The 18,275-nt window shown below is 43.1% G+C and overlaps 1 protein-coding gene and 2 non-coding genes across 9 annotated transcripts in view; all 3 read right to left on the minus strand.

The window, feature by feature from the left end:
• LOC145412628 (sphingomyelin phosphodiesterase-like) overlaps positions 1–18,275 on the minus strand; it is a 275,380-nt gene that overhangs the window by 156,426 nt on the left and 100,679 nt on the right. For all 7 annotated transcript variants that reach the window (XM_080282551.1, XM_080282549.1, XM_080282546.1 and 4 more), the window contains one exon: positions 10,650–10,814. In XM_080282551.1, coding sequence (XP_080138677.1) covers positions 10,650–10,814 — 165 coding nt within the window. The remainder of the gene's footprint in view (positions 1–10,649; positions 10,815–18,275) is intronic.
• On the minus strand, positions 11,178–11,295 carry LOC145412708 (5S ribosomal RNA). The gene has a single exon (XR_013899619.1). It is a non-coding gene; the product is annotated as a 5S ribosomal RNA (ribosomal RNA).
• Positions 12,687–12,805, minus strand: LOC145412706 (5S ribosomal RNA). Its single transcript, XR_013899617.1, has one exon. It is a non-coding gene; the product is annotated as a 5S ribosomal RNA (ribosomal RNA).

The raw sequence follows: 18,275 nt of genomic DNA on the forward strand, positions 1-18,275 counted from the left end.
GCCTGACAAGTGTTGCGAGAGTGTTGTATTCTTCCCTGCCAGAGGATGACTTTTTCGGGAGTTCTCTTGGATGTCGTCCAGCACTGAAATCTTGCGGGCCTCATCTGTAAGCTTCTCACCCTCAAAAATATACCGGCAAGTGCTTCATGGAGAAGGATGAAGCAGATGTTACAGAGTAGATGAACCACTGAAGAGGAAGACTGGAAGCTGGTCTGGAATTACAGCTTTCAGTGTGGCCCTACATTCTGGCTTCCTAAGCTTTGTTGTGGCAAGTTTTCGTTTTCGTTTTTAAAGGCTCCAACATGCTTGCATGTGTCGGCCTTGGTCACCTAATGGCGGCTCTCCATGCTGCACGATCCATTGCAGCCTCCCTGTTCAGTCCCTTAACCCTAAGGTCACACTTAATGACCTCGTCCCATGTCTTTCTCGGTCTACCCCTCATAACCCCACCCCCAATATTAACACTTCTCACCTTCCTCACCCAACTATCATCCCCCATCCTCTCCACATGTCCAAACCACCTCAATCTACCTCTCCTCATCACAACACCAATACACTCCAGTCCCATCCTACCTCTCAAGCTCATAGAACTTAGTTTTCATGGCTTCTTCTGCATTCTTATCACCATCTTGGGCCAGTCTGGGAAGTCTTCAAAAAAATATTGTTCCATGGCACTGAAGTTCTTGTCCACCCTTTGAGATTCCGACGATGCGCTTCAGCTTCATCATATATCCAACCGTTGAGATTTTCATGACTTGAATTCGAGTCATACGAAACAATATACAGTGGAACCTCGGTCCTCGAACGTTTCACATGTCGAACAAATCGAACCTCGACCAAAAAATTCAAGAAATTTTTGCTCCAGAGGTCGACCAAAATATCGGACCTCGACCAACCTGAACGAAGCCAAACGAAGGGAAGCTGGCCGACCGACAGTCACGCGTCCACCTTTGTTGTTCGTCAACATTGTTGTCCTGCTGTGCTTCACATTTTTCTTGATTCAGTGCAGTATTAGCCCCTAATAATGGCTCCAAAGAAACCAAGTTCATCCAGTACGGCTACTGGCAGTGAAGAGAGGAAAGTAGTGCAGAAAATAATTGAAGAAGTGGAAAAATTATTGCTTATCTTCATCAATGAGAAACAGTTATAGGAGACAGTGTTAGTAAGTATATAATTTGTGAAAAGGCAAGAGAAATATACAGTCACCTCGTAAAGGAAAGCACTGGTACCAGTGCTGAAACTTAAATAGGTAAGCATCTGGGGTCTTGGAAAGAATTAAAATGATTTACATTATTTCTTATGGGGAAAATTAGTTCGGTCCTCGACCAATTCGGTCCTGGAACAGCTTTCCAGAACGGATTGTGTTCGAGGACCGAGGTTCTACTCTATATATATTTTTTTCATGTTTTCCATCTCCTATCTGCCCTTGTTCCACATACACTATCCTGTTTATCCTTTTCCAACTGTTTGTTTTTACAGTGATGAGTACATCAGACAGATATGCATAATAAATAAGTTTTTACCAAGAATAACATCAGTAATACCAGCACCGATATTTGCCAGCGTGACAGCAAGAGCTTTCACTTTTCTCTGTGAAAACTAACATAAATTGCCATAACCTATATATCAACAGAAAGGGAATTTACTGTAGACTGACATGGTGCTATCAAATTTCATGTAACTCTAATACTTTTTTTTTTTTTTACAAATATTTTTCAAAAGAAGAGTGTGCGATTTTTCCTTTTTGGCTAACTTCTACTTGTCTTATTGGCCTTTTAACTATTGTATTTACCTTTTTGAAAGAAGTTGTATGCGGCTTTCATGGATTTGGAGAAAGCATATGACAGGGTGGATAGACAAGGATTGTGGAAAGTGTTAAGAATATATGGAGTAGATGGGAAGTTGTTGAATGCTGTGAAGAGTATGTACGATGGTGCGAAGGCTGCAGTGAGTGTGGATGGTGAACTAAGTGAATTTTTCTCTTTGAAAGTTGGGTTGAAACAGGGATGTGTCATGTCTCCATGGTTGTTCAATCTGTTCATGGATGGGGTAATAAAAAGAGGTACAAGGTAGGGTAGTGGATGTTGGAGTGACCCTGGTGAGAGAGAATAGTGTTTGGAAACTCCCTGTACTGTTGTTTGCAGATGATACTGTGTTGTTGAATGAAGACGAAGGGGAGCTGCAAGGCTTGGTGGATAAGTTTGAGAGAGTGTGTAAGAAACGGAATCTAAAGGTGAATGTAGGGAAGAGTAAAGTGATGGTCTTTGAGAGAGGTGAAGTTAGTGAATGTAGAGCGAGGTTGGATGGTGAGGAATTGGAAAATGTGAGTACGTTTAAGTACTTGGGTAGTGTGATGAGTAAGGATGGAGGTTTGGAGGGTGAAGTGCTTGAAAGGGTACAGCAGGGAAGAAAGGTTGCTGGTTCTTTGAAAGCAGTGATAAGAAACAGGGAAGTGAGCATGGAAGTGAAAAAGTTACTACATGACAGTATTGTGATACCAACTCTAACGTACGGAAGTGAAGCTTGGACTTTGCTGGAAGGACACAAGTCAAGAGTGAGAGCAGTGGAAATGAGTTATTTAAGAGGAGCCTGTGGAGTCACGTGGAGAGACAGGCTGAAGAATGAGGATATAAAGGAGCGTTGTGGTGTGGATGTGATAGGAAGTGTTATGAGGAACACACTGAGGTGGTTTGGCCATGTGGAGAGGATGGAGGGTGAAAGACTGACGAAGAGAGTGTATGTGAGTGAGGTGGAGGGGGGAAGAGGGAGGGGGAGGCCGAGGATGAGATGGAGGGATGGGGTGGAGAGGTATATGAGAGAGGGGGGTGTGAGTTGGGAGCAGGGCAGTGAAATGGCGGGGGACAGGGCGACTTGGAGGCGATTTGTTTGTGGCCACCCCAAACGGGATTGAGGCGTCTGGCAATAGATAGATAGATAGATAGATTTACCTTTTTCAACCATACTAAGATAAAGAGCAACTATTCAGCTTACAAATGGTACCATATTCATTAGCCTACCATAAGAAGTTAGTGTACAGTGGCCGACTAAGTACAAATAACACTACAAGACGGCGCGCTCTATGTGCACCTGGCTGTATCTGGCACAGATACAATCGGTGGAGGGCCAAAAATCTCAAAGGGTTAAGCTTTTCTGCAGCTACATTCCCAGAGAGCCACTTACTACTGACATGATGCAGGAAATGCAGGTCCTCAAAATCCAAATCCAGCAATTCATGGTTGATGTTTGAAAAATCCATAGGCAAACTTGGCCAAAAGACTGATGTCCACAGAGCAGTGCTTCGGACCATTCTGAAAGCCACTGTGAGCATTGTGAAAGGGACAGCTGCCAATGGCGATCCCATTGGTTGGTGGAGACAAAAGAAAGTGCCAAACGCAAAGCTTCTTTTGAGCATGTAGGAGAGCCTACCCGGAGATCCATTGTTTCTTCCTCAAATCCTCTGGTGACTAAACAGGCTTTAACAATCAGCTTTCCATTTTTCATTTTTTTCGTCACAACCCATCGAACCGTTATGGCATACTGCCCAACATCATCTACTTCCTCATACACATCATTATTCTGCTAGTTGTAATTTCGTTTTCCTTGGTGCATATGTCCTCAGAGCTGAAAAGAACAAGCATTTCTACATCATCATCAACTACTTTCCATGTACTAAAATCATGTTGCAAATCCACCCAATCAATGTTGCCGTCAGACGCCCTCTTGAAATTGTAGCAATGTTTGTACTTTCCAGTGGCTTTACCCACCCGACTCACAATCCTTCCAGACACCATCTCTCCACTTTCTGAATGTATTCCCATTATAGGTTGACCAACAGAAACTCTGGCAGGCTAATTAACCGGAACAGAAACTGTAGGAGGCTGATCAACTGGATTAGCACCATTTTCCGACTCTTCATCTGGTGGATAGCCATTCAACACTTGCGAAGAATCGTCATTAGGCTTTTCCTGGACTACACTGCTCTTCTCATCACTGCTGACACTGCCCCTAACTGTAGTATTTTGCTCTGGAGCACGTGCTAGATGACACACATGCACTCGCACGTAGATACTACCATATCTCACCAGAATTTGTTTTCCATCTCTGCCTATTACAATTCTTGGACTGTGCCACTCATGACCGTCATTTCTTTTTTAAAAGAATTCATCTCCATTTCAGATATTGTTTAAGTCACTCGAACATATGTTGTGCCGCAGGGCCCGGACAAACGTTCACCCAATTCAGTCTTTATAAACTCTTGTCTTGCTAAATGAAGAGCGTTCAAACTGTCTCTCACAATTTTTTATGGCGATGTAGGTTCCAAGGCTGGAGGATCATTTGCATACACATTAGGTAGGCCAGGGTTTTGACCAAAAACAAGTTGGTTAGGAGAAAAACCTGCATAGTTGGTGAGAGCTTGCTGATACTGCCCAAGCCAAGGCCACATCCAAGTTGTTGTTGTTATTGTTCCCTTGCCAGTCTGGCTGAACAACCCCGCGTCCCTTAGGAAGGCCATGGCCAAGACTGGGCTTTCCCACACAGCTCTCAAGGAGTGATGTTGTGCTGTTGGCGTAGGTGATTGTGTGCAATGCAGTCTTCCATAATGTGCTTAATAGTATGGTGTGCTGTGTTGCATTCTGGACAGGCATCGTCGATGGAGTCATCCAGCCTCTTCTGGTATCTTAACAGGGCTGGATGATGCCCACATCTCAGCCTGGCCACATGGACCCTGTCCTCATGAGGGAGATAGGATTCAGAAGGGTGGATATCAGGAGGCCGTGCATGCAGCTGTGTGTTGTCTTTAAGCGACTGAATGGAGCGGCAAGTGATCTGAGAATGGATATGCTTCTGGAAGCTGGTCTGAGGTGGGCGAGGGGGGAAGAGATAAGTGTATTTGTGTATGATATCGTGTGCTGGGTGTTGCTTTTATGTTCCTTGGTGTGTGTGGATGTGCTGCCATGTAGTGTAGTGGATGGTGTGGGTCTGTGGAGGCTGCAGCAAGAATTTGGGTGTCTCTCATGTCTATATGATCTTTGACTTTGAGGACTTTGGTTTCTTGATGTAGGTGGTCTGTGGGTGTTGTAGCTGTGCAGCCTGTGATTATTTTTTGGGCCATGTTCTATATGGTCTGTAGAGTGTTGTAGTGTGTTTTAGTGAGGTTAGATGCCAAGCACGGCTTGCATAATTCATCACTGAATGTATATATTGTTTGTATACCGTGGTGGTGGTTTCTTTGTTGTGTCCAAATGTTGTATGGGCAAGTGACCTCAAGGCATTGAGTCTTTATTTTTAATGTCTGTGTTGTGTTGTTTAAATGACACTGATATACTGTGTGTGTGTGTGTGTGTGTGTGTGTGTGTGTGTGTGTGTGTGTGTGTGTGTGTGTGTGTGTGTGTGTGTGTGTGTGTGTGTGTGTGTGTGTGTGTGTGTGTGTGTGTGTGTGTGTGTGTGTGTGTGTGTGTGGTAGGGGAGTGTTGTTTATGGTGAGGTGTGGAATGTGACTGTTCTGCTGTCCAGTTTGTGAGAAGGGTCACTGTAGATTCGGCTGGGGCTATTTTGAGCCTGTCTGTGGTGAACCATTTGTGTAGTGTGTTGAGGTATGGTTGAAGGATGTGTGCAGCTGTGTTTGCATTTTGGTGTGTACGTGAAAGTGTTATGTCATCTACATGGGAAGCTATGTGTATCTGTGGTGTGTGGGGTGTGGGTATGTTGTGCATGTATAGGTTAAAGAGTGTAGGGAACAAAACAGATCCTTGGGGGACACCATTTGTGAAGTTTCTGATGTTCGAAGACTGGCCAGCAAATGTTACATGTGCACATCTACCTGCTGAGTAGTTTGCCAGCCATCGTTTGTGTTGTGCATGTTTGTGTTGAATATTTTGTCTGTGAGGTTGTGGCAGGGGATGACATCAAAAGCTCTGCTAATGTCTAGTGTGACTAAGAGTGTTCTGTGTGGTGGCCTAGCTGAATTCATGCCATCAAAAACCCTCTGTGTAGGGTCTGTAAGAAGAGTATTTGTGGAGTGTAGTGGCCTAACGCCATGTTGTGATGGGGCTAGGGGGGTGTGAGGTGTAACTGGTTGTAATGCCAGTCATTCGGTGACTTTAGATGGGGTGCAGAGGAATGTGATGGGGCAGTGTGAGGAAGGTAATGTGGGGTCTTTGTTGGGTTTGGGGCTAGTGATGATAATGACATGCTTCCAGATGTTGGGTATTATGTTGCATGAGTAGGTGTAGTTTGATATGTTGGTGTGTGCTTGTATGCCTTGTGGTCCAAGGTGTTAGGTGAGTGTTGCTTATGTTGTCTGGTCAACAGGCAGATGAGTGCTTCAGGCTGCTAATGATGTGCTTCATCTGGTTGTAAGCAAAAGGTGCAAAGTCTGGGTCTGTGGAGAACTGTCTCTTATGTTGGATGGTATGTTGGTCGTCGTGATAGGGGTTTAGATGGCTTACATGTGAAAAGTGATTGATAAGAGTGTTTGCTTGTTGTTTGTTTGAAGGTACGGTGTCTGTTGTTGTGATGGCAGCGTGTGATTGTGTAGTGTTGCTGTAGGAAAGTGTGATGCTGTTTAGTGTTTTGTAGAGTTTGCTGGTGTTTGTTTTGTGGTCAAGTGTTGGGAGATAATTATTCCAGTTTAGTATTTGCTCTTCTGATTTTTTATTGTTTATCTGAGTGTAGAGTTCTTGTATTTGTTGTACGGTATCTTGAGCATGGGGTGTTGGGGAGTGTCAAAGTGTGTCCCATTGACTGATAAGGCCTTGAATTTCTGGTGTGAAGTTGGGGTTGTGTCTCTTTCTGTTGCCTCTAGGGATGAGTCTTTTGTCTGCGTTTTGTATAACTGTATTGAAAGTGTGCACAGTGGTGCTGATGTTTGTGATGGATGTACTGTTTAATATCACACTGACTATCAGCCAATATCTTCCTAACAATGACACCAATGACAGCATTTTGACACTCACATACTCTGTTGCTCCATGGACTCTCTGCAGATGTTGTCATGATCTTGATATTGAAGGCCTCTCTCAACGCTCATATTTCAGCAATGTTGAATTCACAACAGTATCTGTAAGAATTTTTCCAGGTGTGCCAAACGCGACAATCAAGTTCCAAAATACTCCTTTGATAATGGTGGCCGCACATTTATCCATGACTACTATTGCAGTGCAATACTTGGTCGCCAAATCAACAAGGACTAAGAAATAATGCCTTCCCCAAGCTTTCAAATCCATGGCTATGGCTTCGTTAAACTTAGATACCATGGGCAAACTGACTACGGGTTGGGGCTTGGCTTTCTTGAATCTACAACAGACTGTACATGCATCACATACAGCCTTGATAGCCCACTCCAGTTCTGAACTTTTAATTTCAGCATCTGTAATCAGTTTAATTAGTTTCGCAGACGTTGGATGTCCAAATTGCCTGTGAAGCTTCAAAGCCGTTTTTTCTACATTACTCCCAAACGATGCCAGCATGATCATTTCACAAAACTCTCAACCTAGTCATAAGGAAATTGGAAGCAAGTAATGGCCTGAAGATGAGGACTTCAAATTAAAGATAGTTCCACAAATTTTGACCTAGTCACTTTCAAAGTTAATCAACAATTTTGCTTTTTTCAAGGAACGTTTGTTCAGCATCAAGGGAATATTGCAGTTCACAACATCAGTCACAATGGTTGCACAAATATTTCCAATGTAGCAGGGCAGAGTAACACGTTTGAGGGAAGAAACAGTAACGCCATCAGCGAAAGGAAATGTTAAGGATGATTTTTCTTCTATTATAGCTTCATGTTAGTAATCACTGAGCTCAATTAGATAGCAACTGATCCATTCAACTCCACATACAGTTGTAGAACACCCTGTGTTTAGAACAGCACATCCCTTAGATTCTTCTACTAGCATCTGTAATTTACCTGTACTAGCGGCATCATCCAAACAGCCCATAAATAATGACATGAACTGTTTCAGAATTTTCTTCACGACTGCCGTTATTTTCGTATGCATCTGGGCAGTCATGTGCCCAATGAAATCGAGAATCATATACTAAACACCTCGACACCTTACCATCAGGCCCGAGCGGGTTCTGCTTCCTGCCAGTGGATGAGCATTGGGAAATTCTGGCAGATACCGTTGAATATTGGCCATCACCACAACCTCGATCACATACTGTACTACCCCGAAACAGTGTCCGTCCTTGTCGAGTACCTCTAATGTAAAACATTTCCTCATCCTTGACTCTGTCACTCCAAAAGACTGGTTCACTCTTCACCTCACTGCCAGACACTGATGCATAGTTCTATCCGCAAATTTCACCAGTGAAAATACGATTCAGGGCAGATTTCATATTTTCGTAAGTCACCTCAGTTATCGCAGATATCACTAGTTGTTGCTCACTATCTGAAAGTTTGCATGAAGCCAGAAGTATAAATGCCATTGCAGAATTCAGCAGTTCCATGTACTGTTCCGTAAAGTTGAAATAAACGTGCTCAATTTCTGCCACGAACTTACGAATGTTCATATCACCGGCTCTTCTGAAGTTGTACAATTCATGAAAAGCTGAAAACTGCCGATATCCTTTGTCCATGAGAAATAAACCATCTAGTTTGTTCAACAAGGTCTGAACACCATTATCTTGTTTCAAATCAGCAGCGTCAATCTGAAGACACCACCCTCACTCTTCCTGACAATGAAAGGTGAACGGCTAGAGCTTGCTTTTTTTGGGGGTAAGTCCGTCACATGGCACCAAATGCCAATGCTCTTCTTCCAACTCTCAAAGCAGAATAATTTTCTAGTTTTGGAGGCCACTTAGTTGAGCACGACACCATTATGTTCGAACCACGCTCTGCTACCAGTATAAGAATGCGAAACAACCGCACTCACCAGCTTCCCACAGCTGACTGACCAGGCCCCGCCTACGCACCACAGGACCCTTCAAGTGACGTCACCATTCGGGACGTAACAGAAATGTGTGTGCACACACACACTAACAGCAATATGCACTAACAATCATCATCATAATCATCCTAACCTCTTTTCCCACCCAAAGATGTGACAAGATAGGGTCCAGAAAGCAAGAAGAGGAAAACTTGTAGATGAAAAACTGGTCAACAGCATGCTCAGTGAAATGGCCCACACACTCACTCATTTACCATTCAAGCCCCTGGAATCCTGACTCCATCTCACAACCATAACATTCCACACATGTGCACTTCACAATTCCTTTCAGAGAGGGTTAATGTAACAACTTTCAAACCAAAAATGGTGTGTCAACCCTTGTCATGCATTCAGTACAGAATTCATCCAGCCAATCTGATCCTTTGTCAGCCCCTTATCCTCGTTATCCTCTATACTTACCTTTCTCACATATTCTATCAACCAATCTATCTACAGCCAGATGCCATAATCCCATGAGGAGTGGCTGTTTGACTATGAGTTACCTGGTAGTTGTTTTATGGGGAGGGACACTAATTCTCCACTAACCCATTTCCTGAACATTTGGAACACATATGGGTTGGTTATATGGTTACCACCTAGTGTTGTAAATGGTTTCCTGGTTTACAGGAAACAATTATGCTTGTCACTCAATGTAAAGCCACCTGAAAAGGAAAGAAAAGTAATAAACAATGACAGGAAAGATGGGAGAAATAGGAAGAGAGGAGGGCAGACATAGAAAAAGAATGATAATGGTGAAGGAAGAAGTATGCAGCAATATATAAAGTGACTGGATGATGGTCACCACCACCTACCACACCATTTATCTATCCACCTTCTTTTTGGTTTACCAAGCCTCTTCCCATCTTAAAGCTCATTCACATTTACCCTTTTCACCAATCGATTTATGCCCATTCTCTCCATATAACCTTGAAAATTGCACTAGTAAAACATGACAGTATTAGAATAAATATATTCTAACAGTGAAGTGGCATAACAAACTTTCTTTACTGAAAAAAAAAAAAAAAAAAAAATCCATGATGGGAAGTCAAGAACACCTGATCTCAAACTAAGAAAATATTCAGGTATTAAATATAATCAAACTAAGGCTTTGGAATTTTCCTAGCTGTGATTAGCTAGTATTTGCTTTTAAAACTTTGAAAATCCACTGAGATATTTTTTTATTTACAAAATATCACTCATCACCACCATCCCAACCTCTCATTCCCACCCAACGATGAGGTCAGGTAGGGTCCACAACATATTCCAAATCAATGACAGAATTTTTTTTTTTTTTTTTTCCCCCCATGAACTGCTGGAGTCAGTCCCCTTATGGTATCTATCAACTTGAACTTACATCTGTGAGGAGTCTTGCAGCAACTGAAGCTGCATTCATTAGGTAGCCAAGCAAAGAAGCAAAAACACATGTAGCCTATTTCATAAAAAGTAATGTTATGCATTTCCAGTCTGATACTAAATGAATGTGTACCACACAAACAAGTGCTGTACCAGTAATTCATGCACACACATATGAAAAATTAAAGAACAAGTGCAACAATAATGAACATACCATCATTTTAATCATTTGAGTGCAGTGTTCCTCTCACCCAAACAAAATTCTCTGACATTACCATTCTTTAATTACAAAGTACTAAAATGCTTAAACAAAATGAGATCCAAATATTTCTTCCTAATTTCATCAAATACTTATGGAATCAACCTCACCGGTGGGGGTTCAGGACGAGGAACGGGTGGCTTGGGTATCGGTGGGAAAGCTACTCTCCACTCGTGGTACGGGTTGTAGGGAGTACCACAGATGTCGCCAATTACAAATCCACAAACCTCATCAGGAGTCATCACTAAATTTTCTATCACAAACACAACCTCATCCTGGAAAAATGTACAGTACTGTATCAACTTTAACATTTACGTAATGTCAAATCAAGTGCACCATAAGCCCACATCCATAACAGTATAGTAAGAAAGAGATGCAAATGCCTCTGAAATAATGAAGTTGGGTGTGAAAAAGCAGGGTACAATTGGTGGGCTCCCCATAATTCCCCCAACAGTTCTTTTTCATGGTTCTACCTTAAATTTTAAGCAACCCACCAATGCTGTTTGATACTGTAGTTCATTCATTCATTCATTGCCAGACGCCATGTATCCCAAACAGGGTGGCCAAGGGCTTAGAGTTAATTGTTTTTACAGGGAGGGGCACTAATCCTCCACCAACCCCACTTGACACGTAGGGATGCCAACAGCATCTGGTGTTCCCAGGCGGTCACCCATCCAAGTACTAACCAGACCCAACGTTGCTTAACTTCGCTGATCGGATGGGAAGCGGTGTACTCAACGTGGTATGGCCGTTTTGCAAATAAAGCAAACACAGTGATCCCTTCGTTATCGCACACTTGGTTATAGTGGCTTTTGCTATCAATGCAAGACAAAAATCTGCACTCCTACCATTACAGTGTATTTTTTGGCTAAAAAATATCACTACTATGCATCTGTGCTGGTTATTGCCAACAATGATGGTGGTTTCTGATGTCTCTGTGGGTTTCAAAGATGAGGCCCTACTCGAGGAGTTATCGGTAATCCCAGGTGGTGAAGACGAACTCTCCACCGCCTAGCCTTGGAACCCTTTATCTCAAGCCCATCTCAGGTCTCTATGGTACATGCATCTTCCTTATTGTGCCTTTTCATTACTTTCTATTAATCTAACTATGCCTATGTGTGTTTCTGATACCTATCATAACAGTACATATGAATTTATCTCTACCTATAGCCAGATACCATCATCCCGTATGGGGTGGCTGTTTGTCCTTGAGTTGGTTGTTTTACAGGGAGGGGCACTAACCCTCTGCCAACCCACTCATTGACACACAGGGAGCACATATGGGCTGGATATATGGTTACCATCCAACACTGTAAATGGTTTCCTGGCTTACAGAAACCATTAGGCTTGTCACTCAATGTCAAGCCACCTGAAATGGAAAGAAGAGTAATAAAGAGTGACAGGAAAGATGGGAGAAATAGCAAGAGAGGAAGGCAGAGACTGAAAAGAATGATAATGTTAAGGAAGAAGTAGGCAGCACTATATCAAGTGAAAGGATGACGGTTGCCACCACCTACCACCATGTATGGTGGGCCTATTCTGTCATTAAAATGGAAATTTGGGCTTGCACCCTCCCCATAAAACAAATAACTCAAAGTCAAATGGCCACCCCTTATGGGATTATGGCGTCTGGCAATAGATAGATAGACAGACTTGAGATGACTGGTACCATCATCATCCAGACCTCCTTTCCCACCCTAGAGCAAGGCAAAGAGCAGCAACGTTCAGATAGCCCAAGTTTGCCTAATTCACTGGGCCATGCTTCCATTCACTCATCATTCAAACTCCTTGAATCCTGGTCCTATCTTATGTGTTTACTATTTGTCTAATGACTGAGTGTTGTATACTTTTATGGACGCACAAAAGTGGATGTGGGGGTGGCTCTAATGAATGAGGGTGAGATTTGGAAGATTCCGGTGTTGCTGTTTGCTGATGATACAGTATTGTTGAGTGAAGATGAATAGGAGTTGCAAGGATTGGTGAATGAATTTGGGACAGTGTGTAGGAGGAGGAAGCTGAAAGGTCATTCATTCATTGCCAGACGCCATGTATCCCAAACGGGGTGGCCAAGGGCTTAGAGTTAATTGTTTTACAGGGAGGGGCACTAATCCTCCACCAACCCCACTTGACATGTAGGGAGAACGTTATGCCAACAGCATCTGGTGTTCCCAGGCGGTCACCCATCCAAGTACTAACCAGACCCAACGTTGCTTAACTTCGCTGATCGGACGGGAAGCGGTGTACTCAACGTGGTATGGCCATTAAGTTAATGTAAACAAAAGTAAAGTTATGGTGTTTGAGAGGAATGAAGTCACAGAGTGTGCAGTGAGGTTGGATGGTGAGGATATGGAGAATGTGAGTGCATTCAAGTACTTGGGTAGTGTGATTAGTAAAGATGGAAGTTTGGGGGAAGAAGTGCATGAAAGGGTGCAGCGGGGAAGGAAAGTTGTTGGTGCACTGAAAACAGTGATGAGAAATAGGGAGGTGAGTATGGAAGTTAAGAAGTCACTGCATGATAGTATTGTGATCCCTACCCTGATGTATGGAAGTGAGGCATGGACCTTGCAAGAGGAGAACAAGTCAAGAGTGAGAGCAGTGGAAATGAGTTACATGAGAGCATGTGGAGTGACGTGGAGGGACAGGTTGACGAATGAAGAAGTGAAGGAACGTTGTGGGGTGGATGTGGATGTGGTTGAGAAGATTAGGAGAAATACACTGAGGTGGTTCAGACATGTGAAGAGAATGGAGAATGAAAGACTGACTAAGAGGGCGTATGTAGGTGAGGTGGAGGGAGGGAGAGGGAGGGGTAGACTGAGGATGAGGTGGAGGGATGGAGTAGAGAGGTATATGAGGGAGGGAGGGGTGAGTTGGGGGGAGGGTAGTCAAATGGTGGGTGACAGAGCGACCTGGAGGCGTTTTGTCTGCGGCCACCCTTTGTGGGATTAGGGCGTCGGGCTATAGATAGATAGATAGACAAAAGTTATGTATGTGCTTTAGGTTTCCTATTAATTGCCCAGTCACAAAGATGTTACTTATGTGTATTAATGTGTATTTAACCCCTAAAAGATGGGCATCGGAATATTTTGACATGCTGAGGATGGGCATAATCAGCGGGTGTGATATGGTGGGGGGTTGTGGGTGGTGGTGGGGGGAGTTGTGGGGTAGTGTGGGAGGGAGGGCTGGGTGGTTGGGGGAGGTGGGGGTGGGTGTGGGGGGCAGGGTGGGGGTGGGGATGGGTGTGGGTGTGGGGGGCAGGGTGGGGGTGGAGGGTAGAGGGGTGAAGGGGTGGGTAGAGGGTGGCAGTGGGGGTTGGAAGGGTGGGGTGAAATTGAGGGTGGGGGGTTTGGGGTTGGAAGGGTAGGGTGAAATTGAGGGTGGGGGGTTTGGGGGTGGGGGTGGGGGGATATGGGGTGGGGGTGGTAGGGGTAGGTAGTGGAGGATAGGGGTACGGGTAACGGGATTGTGGGGGAGTGGAGGTGGTTGGGGGGATGGGGGTAATGAGGGGAGTGGGGGGTGGGTGAGGTGGGTAATGAGGGGAGTGGGGGGTGGGTGATGTGGGTAATGAGGGTGGGTGGTGAGGGGTGTGGGGGGTGAGGGGCATGGGGTTGGGGGTGGGGAGGGTGGTGGTGGTGGGAGGGTGGGGGTTAAGGGTGGTAGGGGGCAGTAGGGGAGTTTGGAGGGCCTGTGGAGGGGGTTGAGGAGGCTGTGGAGGGAGATGGAGGTGGCGGGGTGGGGGCTGTGGGAGGGCAGTGGGGGGTGGTTGTTATGGTAGGGGTGTGGAGGGGTGGGGTGGGGGTAAGGGGGTAGGGGGAGCGGGACAGCATATGCGGACACCAGTCTTTTTGACTCTAGTGCCCACTGACAGCACATGCTGACACCCGTATTTCAGGAGTTAATATTTGAAGGCACAGTACAGTTTTCATTTTACTGTTTCTTTATAATAAAAGCACAAATATAAAAGCTAAAGGAATTCTTATATTTCAATGTAATTTAATTTCTTAATACTTTTTTTTGAAGTACCTGCATTTTTTCACACTAGCTAAACAAAATTAGATTTACAAATAATGACCACATTAAGCATTAAATTCCTTAAACTCATAAAAAGGCATTCATAATTAAGTTGTGCATATTTTTTAACCGTCTACAATTTACTAAAGATTAATAGAAAAAATAAAAGAAAGCCATTTCTACTCACAGCTCTTGTACTGTACTATCAAAAGTAAACTTTAAAATCATATCACTGCTGGAATACTGCCAGTGTGTGTGTGTGTGTGTGTGTGTGTGTGTGTGTGTGTGTGTGTGTGTGTGTGTGTGTGCGTATTTACCTAGTAAAGATCTATATCTATCTATCTATCTATTGCCAGACGCCTCAATCCCGTTTGGGGTGGCCACAAACAAATCGCCTCCAAGTCGCCCTGTCCCCCGCCATTTCACTGCCCTGCTCCCAACTCACACCCCCCTCTCTCATATACCTCTCCACCCCATCTCTCCATCTCATCCTCGGCCTCCCCCTCCCTCTTCCCCCCTCCACCTCACTCACATACACTCTCTTCGTCAGTCTTTCACCCTCCATCCTCTCCACATGGCCAAACCACCTCAGTGTGTTCCTCATAATGCTTCCTATCACATCCACATCCACACCACAACGCTCCTTTATATCCTCATAATACAATTAATGAGCTATGCTCATGAGGTCCAGTCTCCGTTTCTCAGTGAGTAAATTTTGCTTTGAACTCATTTAAATTTTTAGACTGGACTATCTCTTCATCGAGGCTATTCCACAGGTCTATGCATCTTTTTTTTTTTTTTAAATAACAACAGAGGAAGGAAAAACAAATGAGTAAAAAAAATAATCCATACACCACATTACTGGTGTCCTCCATTCATAAAATATCTATAACAGTTGGACTTGAACTGCTGTTTGGTGAAGTTTGGAAAACTATATTTCTTGATATCCTTCAAGCAACATGGCTTTTTCAGTTTCATTCCATGTCTGTCCTCTTGTTATTCTCCCATCTCATACAAACATCTCTCTGTCAATTTTTTCTACTCCCATTATGGCCCTGAACACTGCCATCATGTTCCCTCTCTCTCTCCTTTCTTCTAAGGCATTCTCTCGATCTCGTTTATATCTTCCTTTTTATGTGGGGACCACACTACTACTGCATATTCCAACCTGAGGCAGATCATGGACACTATCAATTTCTTCATCATCTACTCATCCATGCAATGAAATGCTACTCTTGTGTTAGTCAAGAGATTACGGTATACATCTTGTTAAAGTGTTTTTCGGGTGACAAATTATCCTGAACCAGAACTCCCAAGTCCTTCTCTTCTCTCACTTTTGTGATTGGTTCATTATTCATCAAATAATTCTGTGATGGTCTCTTGGTACTTTTACCCATTTCCAATATTTTACATTTTTTTGCACTGAATTTCATTTCCCACATCCAGCTCCAACCATGAATCCTTTCAAGGTGCTCCTGCAGCATTTTACAATCTTCTTCAACTTCTACTTTATTTGTTTCAAGATGCATGAGCAATAGGTCATCAAAAGCAATACTGCAACTTCATCTAGCATTAGTAAGGCCACACTTACACTTTGCAGTACAATTCTGGTGTCCTTACTATAGAATGGATATTAACTCGTTAGAAAATGTACAGAGAAGAATGACATAAATGATACATGATGTTCGGAACCTGTCATATGAAGACAGACTGAAAAAACTAAGTCAGCACTCGCTAGAGAGTCGTAGAGTAAGGGGAGACTGAATTGAGGTGTTTAAGTGGATGAAGGGTATAAATAAAGGAGATATTAGCAAGGTACTTAATGTGAGCAAACAGGATAGAACTAGAAGTAATGGTTTCAAACTAGAAAAATTCCGTTTCAATAAGGAAATAGGTAGAAATTGGTTTTGTTCTTATGATCTCTGCATCGTCAGCAGACTTGCAAAACTGTTCATACCATCTATAATAAAGTTTACGTAAATCAGGAACATCAAGCCCTCTGGGACTCCACTTGTTACTTCCCTCCATCCAGATATCCTCTCCTTTATTACTGTCCTCATTTACCTGTCTCTCAAGAAGTCTCTCATCCACTCCAAGAGGTTCCCCGTCAGTCCTCATATGTGTTCCAATTTCCAAATTAGTCGCTTGTAGGTTACCTTACCAAAGGCTTTCTACAGATCTAAATACACACAATCCACCCAACTATCTCTCTCCTACACATCAATCACCCTTGAATAGAAGCTCAACGAGTTGGAAACACATGACCTTCCACTTCTGAATCCAAACTGACTTTCTGCCAAAATGTCCATCTCCTCCAGATATTTTATCCATCTGTCTTTCAGGATTCTCTCGCACAATTCTGCGACCATGCTGGTCAAGGACACTTGTCTATAATTCAGGGGTTCTTCCTTGTTCCCTTCCTTATAGACAGGTGTCACATTGGCCCTCTTTTAATCCCAAAGCACCTTCCCTTCTTCCAAAGAACATGCAATTTAAACCATGAATCTTATCCAATAGTTATTCTCTGCATTCCTTTAGTATCCAGTTAGAGATTCCATCTGGTCCTGTGGCCTTCCCCAAATCTTGAGTTTCCAGTAATTTGTACCCTTCTTGCACTTCAATTTTTATTTTTTCTTCATCTTTTAAAACTACATTTCAAATCACTCCCTCTTCCTCCTCCACAAAAATCACTTTCTATAGTGAAGAGTGATTGGAAGCATTTGTTCATTATCTCAGCTTGCATAACCAACTCTTTATAGACGTTTCCTTCTACTTTCAGCTTACTGTATTCCTTCTTTTGTTTCAATTAACCATCAGTAAACCTTTAAAACAATCTAGGTTCTTCCTTACATTTGTCACATATACCTTTTTTGAAGTTTCTTTCTTCCTCTCTACATATTCTTGTACTGTATATTCATTTCTACTTCTTTTATATTCTTCCTTTGTTCTATCACTGCTCTTTCTCCATTTGTTTCATGCCTTATCCCTTTCTATTTTTGCTATCATATACCTTTTGTTGAACCAGTCATTTCCCCAGTTCTCTTTCCCATGAACTTTTGGCACGTGCTTTTTCACACCCATATTATACAAGTCTAGAAAGATATCCCACTTCTTCTGTATCTATCTCATTTCCGTGAATTCTCGCCATTTCGCTTCTTCGATAAATTTTCTCAATCCTGTAGTTTCCTTTCCCAAAGTTGTATCTTCCATGTCTGAATAGCTCATCTCGTCTCCCTATGTCCTTCTATCGTTTGGAACTCTATCACAACATGATCATTTTTTCCTATAGGACACGGATCTTTTAGAGATTCATTTATGTCAGGTTCTTTGGTTAGAATTAAATCTAGTCATGTTGGTGTGTCTTCACCTTGATATCTTGTCTCTTCTTTGACCCACTGGGTCATTACACTATCCATTGTAATATTTAACAGTTTACTGCCCCATGAACCTTCACTACTTCCTGAGTTCCATTCCTCCCAGTTTACCTCTTTACAATTAAAGTCACCCATCAGGATGATGATGTTGCTTTTCTCAACCACTTTCTGTTGGTATCTAGCCATGTCTGACAATGTCTCCTGATGTTCCTCTCATTCCATGTCCTTGTCTTGGGGGAGACATATGCTACTGCGATGTCTCTCTTGCCTTTCCCTTTGGTTTCTAGTATCATGTTTATCACTTCAGCCCTCCTCTCTCCTAGTTCCATATTAACACATTTATGTTGTTCTTCA

This window comes from Coenobita brevimanus, chromosome 93 (assembly GCF_032717465.1).
Source record: "Coenobita brevimanus isolate Jiangsu-jjx chromosome 93, ASM3271746v2, whole genome shotgun sequence".
NCBI lineage: Eukaryota > Metazoa > Arthropoda > Malacostraca > Decapoda > Coenobitidae > Coenobita > Coenobita brevimanus.